The sequence below is a fragment of the Rattus norvegicus genome, chromosome X (assembly GCF_036323735.1).
Source record: "Rattus norvegicus strain BN/NHsdMcwi chromosome X, GRCr8, whole genome shotgun sequence".
Lineage (NCBI taxonomy): Eukaryota > Metazoa > Chordata > Mammalia > Rodentia > Muridae > Rattus > Rattus norvegicus.
The window spans coordinates 19,026,333-19,045,497 of NC_086039.1; the positions used below are offsets into that span (position 1 = coordinate 19,026,333).

The 19,165-nt window shown below is 42.0% G+C and overlaps 1 protein-coding gene and 1 pseudogene across 1 annotated transcript; one reads left to right on the forward strand and one right to left on the reverse strand.

Moving 5' to 3' along the window:
• The first annotated feature begins 5,448 nt into the window (after window positions 1-5,448).
• Nsa2-ps18 (NSA2 ribosome biogenesis factor, pseudogene 18) lies at window positions 5,449-6,230 on the forward strand (annotated as a pseudogene).
• A 7,834-nt stretch (window positions 6,231-14,064) lies between these two features.
• Window positions 14,065-17,131, reverse strand: Ezhip (EZH inhibitory protein). Its single transcript, NM_001401246.1, has one exon. The coding sequence runs from the start codon at window positions 16,986-16,988 to the stop codon at window positions 14,445-14,447; it is 2,544 nt and encodes an 847-aa protein (NP_001388175.1). The 5' UTR covers window positions 16,989-17,131; the 3' UTR covers window positions 14,065-14,444.
• Between the last annotated feature and the right edge of the window lie 2,034 nt (window positions 17,132-19,165).

The window sequence follows — 19,165 nt, forward strand, 5'->3', positions numbered from 1 at the left end:
GGGCACGAAGGATAAAGTCAGTTTAGGATTTGCAAAAGCGAATCCCAAGAAGAGAGAAACTGAAGAAAACTATGGCTGAAAGGAATACAAAATTGGAAAATTCAGTAACCCAATTGAAAAAGTCAGGGCCTTGACAGTAGATCAGGTCAATTAAAACAGGGAATATCAGAGCTTGACAATAAAGTACAAGGCCTGGACCATATAGTCAAATACTATGATACATTTTTAATACTCAAACTATTCAAGAACTTTGGGACCCCATAAAATGCCAAATTTGTGAATTATAGGCACAGAGGAAGGATCAAAGGCATAGACTGTCAACAAGATAATCATTTAATAAGAAATAAGAAGAAAATATCACCTATTTAAAGAAAGATCATTCAATACATATATAGGAAACACACAACACCCCAAATAGATGAGACCAGAAAAGAAACCCCCAAGTAATATAGTTAAAACACCAAATATACAGAATGAGGAAAGGTTATTACAAGCTGGAAGAGAAAACTCACAGGAACATATAAAAGCAAATCCACCAGAATACAGCTGACTATTCAGTGGAATCTGTAAAAATCAGAAGAGTTAGAGTACTGCACTCCAAATTCTAAAGATCAAAGATGCTAATGCAGACTACTTTACCCAGCAGCAGTTGCCATGGTGAAAGGAGAAAGGAAAAAACGTTCCATTATACAAACAAGCTAAAAGTATTCTTCTTCAGTAAACCAGTCCTTCAGAGAAGACTGGAAGCAATATTTTGGATTGAAGAGAGGAATGAACAGCCAAGAGGCGACAGAAAGAAAAAAAATGAAGCTATAATTACTGAAAACAAAATAGGACTATGAACACAAACAGAAAAAAAGAAATAAAATAATAGCAATCTATACACATCTTTTAATAACTTTAAATAATAATGGCCTCAACTCCCAATCCAAAAAGAGGTCAGATGAATGGATTAGGAAATAAGGTCCTGTGTGTTGTGTATAGAAAACTCACCTTAGCTTTAAAGGTAGGCAGCATGTTTGGCCGAAACTATGGAATATACATCCAGCACAAATGGGAACAGGAAGCAAGATGATGTTACTATCCTAATTTTTGACAAAATAAACTCCAAGCCACACTTAATAAGACATTTAATTTTGATCAAGGAAACAATTAACCAAAAGGCATTACAATCCCAAACCTAAGCTCTAAACACTGGCACAAGCAAGAGCCCATGTTTGAAAATGGTGTCTAATTGCATGGCAAAGTGATGAACCAGTGGAAGAGGTGACAGAATAGAATAAGTTCAACTCTCATGAGTAGAGAGAGGAAAGGGCAGTGCAGGGAGGAAGAAGACAGTTTTATCAGGCCAGTTATAAAGAGATAGGTTGAAGACAGAGAACAAGCTAGACACCGGTGAAGACAGAATGAGCTAGAGAATGAGAAGAAGCCAGAAGACTAGAACAGATTTGCCAGAGTTAGTTTGAGGCTAAGCAGAGCAACTCAGGAGTAGCCCAAAGAAGCCAGATTAAATTAGTCAGCATAGAGAGGAGTTTGAGCCAGAACAGTTGAGTTGAATCAGTCAGCCCAAGATCAGAAAGATCTAGAAAGGGTAAGCTTACTAAGCAGTGAGTCTCAGAGGCTGAAAACATTCTAGGCTGCATTAGATTGTACACAGGCTGGAAGCTTCCAGGACTAGGCCTAAGTTAGCAGACCAGGGCAGTAAGCCTTGGAGAAGACAATTACTTTAGGCAAAAGTTACTGTTGTACTGACCCATGCCTGGGAACCTGTGCTGGTTACTTTTAAGTCAACTTGACACAAGGTAGTCACCTGGGAAGAGGGAACTTTGATAGAGAAAATGACTCCATAGGACTGGCTAGTCTCTGGGGCATTTTCTTGATTGATGGTTGATGAGGGGACGGTCCAGCCCATTGTGGGTGGTTCCTCCCGGGGCTGGTGGTCTGGGTCCTATAAGAAAACAAGCTGAGCAAGCTATGATAAGAAACAAGCTAAGAGGAACAAGCCCATAAACAGCATACCGCTATGGCTTCTGCTCCAGTTCCTGCCTCTGTTTCCCTTCTCTGACTTCTTTCTAGGGTGGCGTGGGACCTGAGATTTGTAAAAAAATTTTCTCCGCCACCAAAAGATATTTTGTATTAATATGTGAAATCTTCAAAGATGAAAAGTATTAATGAAATCATGAGTTTAGATAACACGTTCTTTTTTCTTTTCTTTTTTTTTTTCTTTTCTTTTTTTCTGAGACAGGGTTTCTTTGTGTAGCCTAGGAACTTGCTCTGTAGACCAGGCTGGCCTCCTTACAGGGATCCCCCTGCCTCTGCTTCCCGAGTTCTGGGATTAAAGGTGTGCACCTCCATAACTGGCTAGATAACACGTTCTTACATGTGTTTCATATATAATTCTCATAGTGCCTTTAACAGCATAATTCTAAGCAATCATTGAGTTTAGAATGAAATCAAATGAGACCAAGTATATTGATGAAGGACTATAATCCCAGTATTTTGGAAGCTACCTCAGGAGAATCAAGTAGGTGTTCAAGACCAGCCTGGCCTACATTGTAAGTTTTAGGCCAAAGGGGGTAATATAGTAAGGCCTTTTTTTAATTCAAAAGATAATTTGGAACATTTTTAACACAATGAACACAAAACATTTCTTTTAAAATTTGTGGGAGCCACTAAAGCCATACTTAGAGAAAATTATAATACAAAGAAATCTAACATTAGGAAGGAGCAAAACCAGAAATTGATCATCTTGGTTTCTCCGTTAGGATATAAAACTATAAAACAAAAAATGCAATATAAATCAAGCAAATTAAGGAAGAACAATCAGGAAAAATAATCAATGAAATAAAATGCAATGAATGTATAAATAAACAAGCTTACAGTGAATCTTGTTACAATTAAACATGAAAACAACCAATTAAACTAAAATTGTTTCTGTAAGGAAAAATTATAAACATCTAGCCAAATGACAGAGGAAACACTCCACAGATTTTTTTTTTCATAGATTTTTTTTTAATGATGTCAAGTTGCTGGAGAGATGGCTCACTGGTTAAAAGTTCTTCCACAGGATCCATTTTAGGTGGAAGCACCCAAGTTGGGAGACTTATAACTGCCTGTTAACTCCCTTCTCAGACGATCTAACATTCTCTTCTGGTCTCTACAGGCACTCACCACAACACACACACACACACACACACACACACACACACACACACACACACACACACACACTTCCTCTGATTGAAATGTTCTATCCTTCAGGGAAGTTCTTTGAGCAGGGTGGTAACCCACTCAAAATAACTTCAACAGGTCCCAGAAACTGACCAGAATTACTAGGCCTCTCCCTACTAGAGTAAACAACAGAAGCTGAGAGACCTTCCCCGCCCCCCTGATGAATGGAAGCTGAGCTTCGAAAAAGGAGTCTGAGACAAGCCCTGCTGCCTGGAGGATACATAAACCAGGCGAGCTGCTCCTGGAAAGGACAATCTCCAACCAGTTCAGTTGTCTACAGGCTGTGCCGTGTGCTTCAGGTTCTCAGCTTTTGTGAGCCCACCCATGCTGGGGCTGGCTTCGATAATGTAGCTGTCTGAGTTATTCTACTCCTGAAAGTAGCCCCTTACCTATATTGCTATAAATAATCCCAACAAAACTAAACGGTCCACCACACTGGACTTTGGTGGTATCTATACATGTTTTGGTGTGTCATGGCCTCCTTTTCTGGGGTGAGTAGACATATGTATAGCATCTTCCCAGGAAAGGATATGTCATACAACCCTGTGACATTGAGTTCCAGAAAAGCTTCTTAGATGTGGTACTAAAAGCATATGGATCCATAAAAGAAGAAATTGATAAATTAGAACTCAACAAAATTGAGATTGAGTGCTCTCCATAGACAGCACAAAAAGCATAAAATGATGATCAGGGTATGGCAAGTCTTGTCTCTAATCTCAGAATTTAGAAAGCTGAGCCAGGACGATTATCTTGATTTTAAAGGCCAGTCTTGTATACAGGAGTGAGACTGCATGAAAAGACCTGTTAGAATTCAAAGGACAACCACCCAATAATTGATGTATTGATGTAGAAGCATAGGAAAAGATTTCAACATCATAAGCCATTTGTAAATGGATGTTAAAAGCTACAACGAGCCTGGCATCATGACACAGACTTGTGATTCCTATATTTGGAGGACAGAAAAGAAAATTAAGAGTTCAAGACCATCTTGACCTACATAGTAAAAACAGCTCAAAAATCAAAAGTTAACTAACAACATAAAAATAAATAAGAACCACAATGAGATACCACTATACATCTATAAAATTTCTGAATTTAAAATATTTGGCCCTTGTCAAGTATTAGCAGATATGTAGAATTGTAATTTTATACTACCAATGAGAATAAACTACATACAGTTGAGAAAATAACTTCTTTACAAGAAACTTCTTTTGAAACATTGAGTTGAGGCTCTAGCACACTTCCTAACATAGGGTAGGCCCCGAGTTCTATCCTTATTAAACAAAACATCAAATACATATTAACCATAGGAACCATTTATGTCACTGTTAAGTAATTGCTCCAGTATTTCTAGTTCCACAAAAAAATTGTTTTTAAGAGACAAAAAATATAACAACCAATAAAATAATCATCCACATCTGTATAGATAAACATCAGACTGTGAATTTACACCAAGACCCACAACTGCAGAGAGTATGAGACTCTGGAAAACCCAGCCCTAAATGGAGTATCCTTATCAAACCTCTCTGCAGCCTCCAGGCTTAGGGATGTATTCAGAAGAGACCAAAGACTGTAAGAATGAAAGGCAATGATGTAAGACTCCAAGGAAACAGTGGTCTGCCAGACACAACAGGACTGATGCACACCTGAACTCGGAGATTGTGACAGCACCCACAACGCTTGCATCAGTTCAAAGCAGATGGGAGTCCGAGCATTGAGAAGAAGAAGTGTACCTGGGGTGTCAGGACGAACCGAGAAGCTATTTGCAATTGTTACCTGCTGGCACAGGGAAAATCAGTTTCCTCCACCGAGTGTTATCAGGTATGTCAACCACACTCCAGGATAGGCCTTATGCCCAGGAGGAGTTGCAGTAATTGCTCAACTTGTTTTAGTATTTTTGTTTGTTTGTTTTCTTTTCTTTTTTTCTGTTCTCTCTCATTCTCTCGTTCTTTCTCTCTCTCTTCTCTCTCTCCCTCCCCCTCCTCCCCCCCCCCGAGAAACAACCAGAATGAACATAATGTTAGGAAGGTGGGGAGGATCTTAGAAGAGTTGACAGAGAAAAAAAGAATAGTATCAAAATATATTGAAGGAAAAAATTAAATTAAGTTTTAAAAAGAATGGAACTGAGTGAAGCAGGCTCGTGGGCCAGCGACACCCAGAAATTAAGAGGTTTTTAAAACCCAGGAGGTCATGGACAGCTGCTTCACAGCTGTCATCATGCCACAAAACGAATTGATTGAATTGCACCGCAAACGATATGAATATTGTTTGGACTACCATGAGAAAAAGAGAAAGAAAGAAGGTTGGGAGGCCCATGAACATTCAAAGAAGGCAAAAAAATGGCCTGAAGGCTAAGCTCTACCATAAACAGCACCATGTTAAGAAAATACAAATGAAAAAGACTATTAAGATGCATGAAAAGAGAAACACCAAGCAGAAGGATGACTGAGAAGTCGCCACAGGGGACAGTCCCTGCCTATCTGCTGGACAGAGAGGGGCAGTAGAGAGCAAAAGTATTTTCCAACATGATTAAGCAGAAACCAAAAAGAAAAGGTGGGAAAATGCAAGGTCCCTCTCTACCCAAAGTTAGTGCCTGAGGAGAAACAAAAGTGTTGAAAGTTATTTGAACAGGGAAAAGAACAAAGAAGGCATGGAAGAGAATGTTTATAAAAGTATGCTTTGTTGGTGATGCTTTTACAAGAAAACCACCTAAATATGAAACGTTCATTAGGTCAATGGGTCTACGTTTCAAAAAAGCCCATGTCACACACCCTGAGCTGAAAGCAACCTTTTGCCTGCCTGTACTCGGTGTGAAAAAGAATCCCTCATCCCCATTATACACAACCCTGGGTGTGATCTCCAAAGGTACAGTCATTGAAGTGAATGTGAGGGAGTTGGGCCTTGGATCACAAGGAGGCAAGGTGATTTGGGGAAAGTGTGCCCAAGTTACCAACTATTCTGAAAATGATGGGTGCATAAATACAGTCTTGCTAGTTTGACAGTGACATCATACAAGTCATTCAACTGACTACTGTCGGGAAACACCATCACTGTGATCTTTCTGAACTACCAAGCAGTCTTATCCTACGTGCAGTCATCAAGAAGTATTTATTAAATTGTAAAGGAAAATAAAACACCGCCCAATTTAAAAATAAATAAAATAAAAAAGAATAGTTGTCTTGTGCCTAGTATGATAGCTCAGTCTGTGAAGTGCTTGCCCCAGGCAGCTGGCTTAGTATAATTAGAGAGTTGCAGGTCCCTGTGTCTATCCTTGTGTCAGAAAACAGGGTGGAGAATTCTAGAATGATACCCAAAATTGAACTCTGATCTGCAAACACAAATACACACACACACACACACACACACACACACACACACACAACACCTTGTAGTAATATTAAAAGACAGATAATTACTTTAACCTCTTGCTTATAAAATAAAGTGATATGATTAGCTGCCATCTAACAAACACTAAACAGAGCAGCAGTAATGTGTTTAGAAATTTACAACATCATATTTAAGGCAGTATCTGAGACTAAATGAGTAAGAAGACTACCACAGATCCAATTGCATTATGAAGTGAAAATATAACGAACATAGTTTTGTTTGTCTGTTTGTTTTAAGAGACCAAGTTTCATGTAGCACAGTGTCATGACTACACTATGCTAGAAACACAGATGAACAGGACCCACTTGTCTTTCCACAATATCAGAATGTACTGAATCACAACAAATCCACAAAGCACAGCAGTTTCCATGACAGCAATTTGCCTTAAACTCTGCCCACCTTGGAATCATGGTCTAGGTCACTCTGGGTTTTTTCAATTCCTAACTTAATTACTAATATTACATATTACAGGTCACACAATCAACATTCAAGAGGTTTCTGAAGTGGACTGAAAAAAAAGTCTGTATTGGTAAGATCAGGAACTGGATCGGTGCTGGGATGGGGAAACTGCTGCTGCTGAACTGCTGGAATCAGGTTTGAGAAACTGCTGAGTTCAGTTGCTAGGAGATAGTGTCACTAGCAGCAGACTAGGCAAAACAGAAGCAACAGGAACAGCCAGAAAATCCTCTGTCCCTGATATACACACTGTCTATCAGATAACAAGCTGGTGTAGCACCATGTCATTGCACTGTTAAGTGTCTTTATTAGGTCCATATGAAAGACTTACATACTTTTCTTGGTCTTCCATGTCCAATAAATTCTTGGTCTTACTTTTCCTGGTAGGATTTTAATATGTCCATGTGCCCCTATGGCCTCAGTTTGGACCAATCAGCTTACAGGGAAGTTCCGCTTCTACTCTCCGGGGTTAGTGACCAGTTTGTGCTGAATGGGTGACACCTGAAAGATGTGGTAGGTTTGGGGTCCACCCAGGGGCTACAGTCATCATCCTTCTCCCTCAAAATAGAGTAAAAAGCTACTGATAGAACAGTCTGCTGGGACAATGTAGAGTTTGAAAAGAACCACTGTTTTATAATATGGAGTAATATAGCAGAGGACACTGTATGATTGCAATACCAAGGCTGACCTTAAATTCACTATGCAGCCAAGGATAACTTTGAGCTTCTGGTTCTCCTGTTTCCACCTCCAAGAATATGCCGCCACCATACCAGGTTATGAAGTTCTGGGGACAGAACCCTGAAACTTATGTATGGTAGACAAGGACTTTACCAACTGAGCCACAACCTAGTTCCAATATTCTGGTTCTTGTTGATTCTAAAAATGCAATCAGGTACAAGATATAGGTCTTTTTCTCTCCCTTTTTTTCTATGGGTTCATATGTTCCTTGTTCATATGTTCCTCCAAAACTAATTTTTGACAAGGCATTTGTGAAATTTTATTTTTGCAAGCATGTGCATTGTTTCAATGAATAACTCTTTATGGGATCCTGGGACACAAGGAAAATCCCCAATCAATCTTGAATGGACAAAATTCTTGTACTTCAGTAGTTAGGTAGGTCCACAGAAGATAGTTGCAAACAGTTTAAATGAGGGCTCTGATGTGGTTAAAATCAAGGGACTCTGGAAACAGAGGAAATGCATGAACCAGAGATGGTGGCTAGGATCAGGATAGGATGCTCCTATGTAACTTGACTGTGAGCAGATACTATTACTATTACTATTACTATTACTATTACTATTACTATTACTATATACTACTATACTATTACTGACCCAATTGGAGACCAAAAAAGGAAGGGGCGAGGATAAGGAGGAAGGATTGTGCAACTTGCTCAAGGTCAAACAGCAAGGCAGAAATCTGGCCACCTTTTAACCCCAGGTCTGTCTCCCTACAGTGTTCTACACAGTTTGTGTCACTAGACGTTCACTTGTATAATGACATTTTTTTTATTCCTTCCCAGCCACTCTCTTATACTTCTTGGGGTTCTGGTGATTGGATTCGTTTTTAAACTATAAACTATAGTATCAGGATTGTGAAGTCCAGAGAAAAATAAAATCTCCAGCCTAGTACTGGTGGCAAACAACTGTGGTTCCAGCCCTTGGAAGGTTGGGGCAGGAGGATCAGGAGTTCAAGTTTATCCTAAGCTACAAATAGAGTTTGAAGTCACCCTTGAATACATGATACACTGTATGGAAGAGAAAAAAATGTAGGACCACTTGTTTAAACATCATTAGGAATTTCATGACAATATGACCTCATAGTAAGTGGAGACCTATATGACTGCACAGGTCATATATTCATAAAACCAGCCCTATACATTATAGATTACTGAGCAACCTTCAGAGAAAGACTACAAAAGACTTTCAGATAACCCTGGTACTTTCTCCAACAGAACTCTTAAGGTGAAAGCTGTGCCCAGCTGTGAGTGGGGCAGGAGTTTGAGATGGACCATTTAAGTCCCCTTTCCCAGGTAATAGCTATTTCTGAAGACTGACCATCACTGAGAAGGCAGACACAAAAGGAAGCTACAGACACAGCACCAGAATTCCAAGGAAGAAAACTATGGCCACATTCTGCTACATTTTTATCATATTTATCTCTGTGATCATTATGTAAGTGCGTGGCCAATCAGCCAAAGCCAGTTCTCTCCACCTACTGTGGGGATGCCATGGATGAAGTTCAGGTATTCAGGCTTGGCAGCAAGTGCCTTTACAAGCTAAGTCAATGCAGGCCCAATTATTGCTACTTTCTCAACCCTTTCTTGCATAGATATTTTAATATTCCCTCTACAATAAATTATAACATGTTACAATTTTTTTACATGCGACTTGAAGTTAATGTTGTTGCCCTGGATTTTTTAACTTTCCATATGAAGTTTGAGTTGACTGAATTTTAAAAATACAGACTTCACAATAAATAGTAGATGAAGGTTGCAAACCTCCACTCTGAGTGAAATAGTACTTTTTGCAAGGGCAGACTATGCCATCTCTTTAACAAAGGAAGCACACAAAGGACAATTACAAAATCTAAAGTTTTCATATTATCCTGTTTTGTTTTATTCTTTTGAGACAGGGCTTCTGTGTTCCTGGCTGTCCTGGAACTAGCTCCACAAAGCAGGCTGGCCTCAAATGCATAGATATCTGTCTGTCTCTGCCTCCTGAGTACTGGGATTAAAGGCCACCACTGCCTGGCTAGTATTATTTTTATATTGCTTCTATTCCTTAAAATGGGATCCCTGTGAAAATATACTTTGTAAGGATGTCCTGCATATTAAACATTATGTGTGTATAAACATCAAAGTAGCATTTACCCCTATAAGCATATCATGATTAATATCTGTTAGATTTACTTGTAAGGTATAATGTAATTTACAGTCAAAAATATTAACCCAATATATATATGTTAATCCATTAACATGAAAGCATACAATGAACTGAGATGAAACTAAGAACTAGAAAAGACCTACTAATTTCAGAATCATTGTTCCTTAGAGCCATAATACTTTCTTTTTCATTTTATTCAGATATCTTCAATATCACAAAAACATTGCTCACTAGCCTGTGAAAAGTCCTTTATACTTTAAATATTAGAAATAAATTTAATTAAAATTTTAAAGTATTGTTGTTTGGCAGACAAATGAAGTGTTTGAAGATCCAGATGTTGTAGTATAAAAAAAAAATAAATCTCAGTACATGTGATCATAATCTTAGTAAAACTGAAACCATCACTCTATGCCAGGCAGATACCCAGTCCATTTTAATCCTTACTATAGTCTTGGGGGTATTCACTGTTACTGTGGCCAGTGACAAAAGGCCAGAGGATTTCAGATTAACCAGCTTGTCAAGTAACGGTGAGACAAATCAAAAACCAGAATTCAAATCTCAAAACAGACTGTAGAGCTAGTTGGTTTGCCTTGGGATTTTGAAGCTCATAGAACTGCCTCTTTCCTTACTTTCCACAACTGTAAACTGTAAATAAATGCTGGCTCTGGCTCTCCATTAATTATAAGGTGTACACTTACTGCATTAGAAATAGTCTATTTTGGGGGCTTGGAGTGTAGCCCAGTAATAGAATTCTTGTTTAGCATTTTGTGAGGTTCTAGGTTTGATCTCTGGCAACACATACAAATAAATGATTAAATAAATAGTCTCTTTCTAGTCTTAGCCACTGAAAATTGTAAAGCTACTTACAAAAAGGAAACAGAACAATAAATATGTGTTCCAAGGCTAATAAAGTAGCTCAGTTGGTAAGGTACTCGCCTAGTGTTCAGGAAGCCCTGTGTTCGATCCTAAGCACCACATAAAGTAGATATTGCTGTCACATGCTTGTTATCTTGGTACTCTGCAGATGAAGACAAGAAGCTCAGCTGAAGATCAATTTTGGCTACCTACCAAGTTTGAAGCCAACCTGGGCTATAAGACACTGTATCTGAAAACAAACAAAACATGCAAATAAAAACAAAACAAAACAAAAAACCTCCAAAACCCTTACGCCCTCTGTTTCAAAGATTTTGTGGCACATATATCTAGTGAGTTTTTATTCTCATGTTTAAATCTAAATATTATCTTTCTCTACTTTATTCCATTCGTGAAGATAATGGAATCCATTGTTTTATTTCTAGAAATATAAACGGCCTGTTGGTATCATCAGGCACATTGTTCAAGGAGTGAGGACATTTGGGAGTAGAGAAATTGGTGACAGAAATGACTCTAAGGACTCCCCCTACTCCCCAACCTCTGCCTTTAGCCCCAAGCCCACATAAAAACAAAACAAATACAGAGAACAACATATAATGTATGTTATTGTGGGGTTTCTATTGCTGTTATAAAACCCTGTGACTCAAACCAACTGTAGGGGTGGTAATTTGGATTATATTTACGCATCACAGATCCATCATCAAAGGAAGGCAGAGCAGAAGCTACGGAGGAGCAAAGCTGCTTATTGCTGAGGGGTGGTACACCTCCACCCCAACACACTGGTCCTGTTGTGAGCTGAGCCTTCTCACATGCATCATTAATCAAAATGTCCTACAGGCTCACTGAAGGCCAGTCTCATGGAAGCATTTTCTCAGCTGTGTTACTTCTCAGTTGTGTCAAGCTGATAAAAAACAAACCAACTAACCAGGGCACAGATATTTTCAATAAATCTAGGTTGTAAGATACCATCTAGTACGTAAAGATTCAGGTGAATGTGAAAAAAAAGCGTTACCCATCACATTATGTATACATCAGTATCTATGTTGGAGGGAAGATAAACTGTCAATGCTCTGCACCTGTGGGATCTGCATCCACAGATCCAACCAACTGCATTATCAAAACCATTTATGAGTAAAAATGTAACTGGAAAAAATATGAGTGCATTCCCCTTATTCCCCAAACAATATTCATACCTTCTTACTTAGGACTGAATTTAGAATTTTAGGTAACTTAGAGATTTTAATATAAATCCTGTATGCTCTTCCTCTCTTCTAGAATTGTGGTCTTCTGGTGCCCAAGCTGACCTCAAAATCCAGGGCTCAAGCAATCCCCTTCGGGTTCTTCTCGAGTAGCCAGGACCCCAAGCATATACCACAGTGATTGGTTATTATTTCATTCGTTAAGCTTACTTGAGCATCTATGAGGTTTTTGTTTGTTTTTGTTTTCTGGGTTTTTTGTTTTGTTTTGTTTTCGTAGCCAGTGGGGTTGCTGGAATCAATTGCCTGTGCCTATTGAGGGGCCGCTGGTGGAAAGTTTCCAAAAGGATAAGGAGAGAAACACAAATTAGCCTACCACTGGCAATTAACAGATGAACCTGGAAAAGCTTTGAGTTTTCACTACCAGGCAAGTGCAAGAGAAATTCAAGGGACACTACAGGTGCTGGAGTAACAGCATAGCAGACGCAGAATTCTCAAAACTCTTGGTTTGAAGCTACAAGTTTTTATACGCATTGGCAAGTCACTAAACTTCTTGGTGTATAGAAAAATACAAATGAATGTCATGACTCATGTTTTCTCATTTCCATTTTCCATGAGATGTCTCACACCTAACCCTGAAAATGCCTCAGCCTATAGTTTTTCTGCCCTTTGTTACCAAAGCTATCTTCATGACTACTTCGGGGGCCTGGAAGTAAGGGGTGTGTGTGTGTTTGTGCTTACGACACCTTCAGAAGGACTGAGACTAGAGATCTGAAATCCCTGGAAGCATGCTCAGGGAATGAGGGCACGTGAAACTCTTGAAAAAGTGGCAGGGTACTAGGTCCTAGTGGACACTTTTTGTGTGAAATATCAGATCTTCGGAAGCATTCATAGTGCTTCTTAAGAACTGGAAGAAGCTGAAGGGGACGGTGACCCGGTAGGACCAGCAGTCTCAATTAACCTGGACCCCCTAAGATCTCTCAGACACTGGATCACCATCCAGGCAGCACCAGCTGATATGATGCCCTCAACACATATACAGCTGAGAACTGCCTGGCTTGGGTTCAGTCAGAGAAGATGTACCTAACCCTCAAGAGACTGGAGGCCCCAGGGAATGGGGAGGTCTGGCAGGGCGGGGGTGGAGTGCGGTGGGGACATCCTTGTGGAGAAGGGGGTAGGTATGATATGTGGAACAGTCAGAGGGTGGATGGAGGGGGTAGTGGATAAAATCTGGAGTGTAAAAAATTAAATAAAATTTAAAAAATTAAATAAAAAACAATTACTTTCTAAAATATAAAGGGTTAGGACTAAACCAGGGTCTATGCTTGTATTGGATCATATACTAGAAAAAGAGAGGAGAAAGTATATGGCGGGTGGGGGGATGGAGGGATTTTCCTGGCTTTATTTACACTTTATACCATTCCAATGATTAAGGAAACACACTATTCATGCATTTCTCTCCAAATGTCTGCCTCTGGTATGTACCAACATGTTCACGATGGAAATTTTTTATCAATACATGCTCAACCACTTGATGACTACCAGAACCTTAGTCTTCCTATGACTAAGTCTCATCCCAGACCTCCCAAAATCCACCCCCTTTCTCCCCTCTCCCTACCCACTTCCAATACATAAATACTGTTATACTATAGAAATGGAAGCCCCTATCTTCAAGCACTGGACCCACTCTCCTCCTCCTCTTCCTCTTCCTCCTCCTCTTCTTCCTCTTCCTCCTCCTCCTCCTCCGTCTTCTTCCCTGCCTCCCTGCTTTCCATTTTTCCTCCCCACTTGAGATCATGCCACCCTCCCCCTTTTCTGACTCTTCATAGGGTTTTATCCAAGTTAACAAATCACCTATGTAAAAAGCTACACCGGTGATCTTCAGTAGTAAATTGTTGGGCAGACCTCCATCTCAGACAGGGGAATATTTTTCCTTCTTTCCTTTTAAAAAGTCAGCTAGCAGAATAATGATGCTTCTTAATTCTCCAAATATAAAATCATAAAATTGTACAATAATAAAGAGATTAAATTTTTAAAATAAAACTTAACACTTTATTAAAAATACTTAATTACAGAAAAGCAACTCAGAGGCAAAAGATAAAAAACAACAAAAGCCCCACCCAAACCCAACAACAAATAAACAACCCAAGCTGTTTTAAAGATAATGGGGGTACTGAATGGAACCAAAGTTCTTATAAGTGCTAAATAGTTGGGGCGAGGAGAACAGGGGACTTCAAAACTGCTCAGACTACTGGTGAATAGGTAGAAACCCTAGAAACCTCAGATTATCAACCACACAGCCAACTTTGTATAAGGGCTTATTCCTTTTGTCAGTCTGCTAGAACACACAAAGAATAACAGCAAGGGTGGAATAAGGGACATCCTCTACACTTCCCCCTCTGCAGGAGAGTGAGGGTCATCCTGTTTCTTCCTCTGACTCCCTCTCTGAGGAGGAATGGAGGTTATCCAGGTCAGGTATCAAGGCACGCCAAAGGGTATTAGGACTAGGACCAGAGACAGAACTCAAGTCACTTAATGGAGGTGAAGAGCCCTTTAAAGAATGGGGGCTTGAAACACAGAGCTCACTGGTGGATGAGGAGGAAGAACTGGCACCTTCACCATACTGCCCAGGCAAAGGATAGAGCCTACCAGGAGGAGAAGGGGAAGAGGCCCGCATACGGACTGGACGCCTTGGAGGAGAGCTTGCGGTTGCATGTGAAGATCTCCTTGGAAGTGTAGGCGTAGAGGTGAAAGGCCTTGCTTGTGACTGGCTGCGAGGGCCAGGCTCCATCTCCACCAGCTCTGGCTCTGACTCCGACTCGGGCTCCGACTCAGGCTCGGCCTCGGCCTCGGCCTCGACCTCGGGCTCCGACTCAGGCTCGACCTCGGCCTCGGCCTCGGGCTCCGACTCAGGCTCGACCTCGGCCTCGACCTCGGGCTCCGACTCAGGCTCGACCTCCGGCTCCGACTCAGGCTCGGCCTCCGACTCAGGCTCAGGCTCGGCCTCCGACTCAGGCTCAGCCTCGGCCTCCGACTCGGCCTCGGTCTCGGCCTCCGACTCAGGCTCGGCCTCGGCCTCCGACTCAGGCTCGGCCTCGGCCTCCGACTCAGACTCGAGCTCGTGGTCAGATTCAGACTCGGACTTGGGCTCAGGCTCAGGCTCCGGCTCCATCTTTGTTTCACGGCTTCGTCGTCGGTGGTCAGAGCCGGGCCTGGATGCACTGCGACTGCGGCTTCTGCTCTGTGTTGCACGGCTGCCTGTATCAGGACTGGACACCGGGGGACCACTGTGAAGAACAGGAATCCGTGGAGTGGCCCGAGGGCGTAAATTCCAGCCTATGGTGTGGACTTCGGGCTGAACCTCAGGGCTGACCAGTGCAGGGCTATGATGACCAAATGTTACCACACGTGAGCGGAGAACCCAGCCTCCGGGAATCACACTGCCTCTGGAGTCAGGTTCCCTGCAGAAAACTCCATCATCAGGAGCCTGCAGAATGGTCTGTTGACTGAGTTCCTGGACGTTCTCATCACTGCTGGACCCAGAGGCGCTGCTGGGAGGACCAGAAACAGTCAGAAAGGCTTGGCTGAGGGCCATAGGGGCTGGAGTAGACACAGGGCCTGACCTGGTGGTGCTCCTAAGGGTAGTAGGCCCTGGGGAGTCTAGGTTCCCCACTGCATATTCAGAATGGTGGCTGCTGCTAGGCTGAGAGCTCAAAGAAGATGGTAGCTGAAGCCTATGGGGCAACTCGAGAGCTTCCGGAAGCTGAAGTGCACCTAGACTTTTTGTCGTTAGGTTTTGGCTGGGCTGCTTCCTCTTTCTACAGCTCTTTGTTTGAGCTGGGGGCTCGTTGCTGTCTTTTTCGCCTCTCAGGGCTTGGCCTAGCTCTCTCTGGCTTCTCGTCATGGGCCTAACACGTCCAAGTTGTATGTTTGGGCCAAAGCTACCCTCAGGGTCAAAAGGCTGATTGTCAGGCACAGAAAATGTCCCCAGGTTTTCAATAGCCATGGAGAAGGTTTCAGGCTCCCCCAAGTCAACTTCGACGCCCTGGAAAGTGCTGCCAGCCGCTGAGGTGCCACTGCAGACTGTGAGAACCGAAGAAGCAACGGGGGCTTTACCTTGAGTCGAGAAGGTGTCAGGCGGCCCCAAGTCAACTTCCAGGCCCTGGAAAGCGCTGCCAGCCGCTGAGGTGTCACTGCAGACTGCGAGAACCGAAGAAGCAACGGGGGCTTTACCTTGAGTCGAGAAGGTGTCAGGCGGCCCCAAATCAACTTCGACGCCCTGGAAAGCGCTGCCAGCCGCTGAGGTGTCACTGCAGACTGCGAGAACCGAAGCAACGGGAGCTTCACCTTGAAACGAGAAGATGTCAGGCGCCCCCAAGTCAACTTCGAGGCCCTGGAAAGCGCTGCTGGCCGCTGAGGTGTCACTGCAGACTGCGAGAACCGAAGCAACCGGAGCTTCACCTTGAAACGAGAAGATGTCAGGCGCCCCCAAGTCAACTTCCAGGCCCTGGAAAGCGCTGCCGGCCGCTGAGGTGTCACTGCAGACTGCGAGAACCGAAGAAGCAACGGGGGCTTTACCTTGAGAGGAGAAGGTGTCAGGCGGCCCCAAGTCAACTTCGACGCCCTGGAAAGCGCTGCCAGCCACTGAGGTGTCACTGCAGACTGCGAGAACCGAAGCAACGGGAGCTTCACCTTGAAACGAGAAGATGTCAGGCGCCCCCAAGTCAACTTCGAGGCCCTGGAAAGCGCTGCTGGCCGCTGAGGTGCCACTGCAGACTGTGACGGGGGCTTTACCTTGAGACGAGAAGATGTCAGGCTCCCCCAAGTCAACTTCGAGCCCCTGGAAAGCACTGCCGGCCGCTGAGGTGTCACTGCAGACTGTGACGGGGGCTTTACCTTGGGACCTGACACTGCCTCTACGTGCAGTCCGCTCCTTCTTTGGAGTTGAATATGAGGCCATATCGGCTTAACAGCGTCTTACTAGTTCAGAGAAATGGCTTCTCGGTGGCTTCGCGCGGTGAAGTGGCTTCTCGAAGGCTTCGTGCCCAGTGAAGTGGCTTCCCAAGACCCAGCAAAGGATGCTGGGTAGAGACAGGATACAGTGGCAGAGTGGGTGGGGCTGGTCAAATTCTAGCCTCTGATTGGCCAGCTGTAAGCAATCCCCCACCACATCCAACTTCCGGCTGAACCTCTCTCCACCTGGCAAGGCCTCCTGCTGGGTGGGAGAAGGCCAGGGAAACTTCTAGTGGTTTCTGGTGTGTTCTTCCTGTCCTACCACACCCTCCCTATCACTTTCCACGGTCAACAGTCTAAATTTCACAATCCTTCCACCCTGACCTGAGTGGGAACATCTACATGAATTATAGGCAACATCCCAAATAAGTTTTGACTTTTTGTGATTGGTACAGGAATCCCTTTAAAGATTTACTACACGCTGACCAATAAGTTTGATCTCCTAGGCCATGCATAACCTTACTGTTCCCCTTTAAGTAACCCGGTGACCAGGCTACTGAATCTAGTAGATTTTAAGTTTGCTGAGAGGTATAAGGACTTCAAAGGAAACGATGAGGTGCACATAGTTTTGGATTTAAAATGTTCGGCAAGGAATGTCAGGTCCCAAATGCCGGGTTTTACAATTTTCCTGTAAGATGTTTGCTTGCTTGCTTTCTTCCTTCCTTTCTTTCTTTCTTCCTTCCTTCCTTCCTTCCTTCCTTCCTTCCTTTCTTTCTTTCTTTAATTTATTTATTTATTTTTGTGTGTGCTGAGGTACAAGTCAGATTGCCTAAGATTCAGCTGATGAATTAACTGACTTGAGCTCCTCTTCTAGTTTTTTCTCCTTTATGGTCTGCACAGACTTTTAAAGTTTAATATTTATACACATTTTAAATTACTACATCAGAGCTGTCAGTTTTGGTAGCCCAAAACAGAAATGCAAATATACCAAAACCAGCACCTAAATTTTCTCATGCCTACAATCAAATACTGGGAAATATTAATTATATCTTCATAGACTAGATGTACGTATACATATATATTAGTTTTATGAAAATATGATTATTCATGCATAAGTATTGTTTGTAACTTGTTTGGGGGGTATCAAGAAAATACATTTTCCATGTCAATGAATACATGATGATAAGGAGCTGGGTGTGGTATCTCACACCTGTGATTGTAGCACTAGGGAAGGGTGAGAGGAGGATTTCAATTTGAAGATCACCCTGGGCTGCATAATGAGACCCTGTCTCAAAAAACAACAAAATATTTAGGGAGGAAACATATGCTTTCAAACATTCTTATACTGACTAATATGTATGCTCTCTCTATTTTTTAATATCAGTGTGAGATACACATCACTGTACTCACTAAAGATTGCTCATATACTCAAATGTGTCTTGTGGATCAGTCCTGAGAGGAAGAAATGCTTGGTATAAGCTTATGCACATTTATAATTTTAGCAGAAACAAATGGGACCCTTAACAGAATGGATGAGCAACTGGACTTGGACACAAAAATAGAATAGAATGGTGTTTAGAGTGTCTAATAAGGTGGAATGGCAAATGGATTTGAAACAGAAAGCAGAATGGGATGAAATGGAGACGGAGTGCACACTAGAATGAAATGGGGAAGGAAAGGCATATTCAAACCTTATGATATGGACAATTGCATAGAATATCATGGGCAAAACCTGGATGGACCAGAAAGAAACTAATATAGGAAAGAAAAATATAACATCTGAAAATGAGGGAAATATTAAAATAGTAAGAAAACAAAATAAGACCAATTGTGCCCTGGAATGATTTAGTACAGATTTTAAAATAGCAGACAATGATAGTCTATATATGGGAAAGTGTGTGTCAGTGCATGTGTGTGTATGTGTGTGCTTGAGAGTGCTGCTTGTGGGCTTGTTGCCTGATCCTTTTTAGAAGAAGTATGTCATGTCACTAAGGGTGGGCTTTTAGTGAGGCCTACTGTCTCTTTCTTCTTGCTGCCTGGGGATCTCGATGTAGACTGCTTAGCTACTTCTCTAGTATTGTCTGCCTGCGTGCTGCCATCATTTTAACAATGGACTAAATCTCTGACACTGTATGCAAGCCCCAAATAAATGCTTTCCTTTAAAAGAATTTTTGTGTACATGGT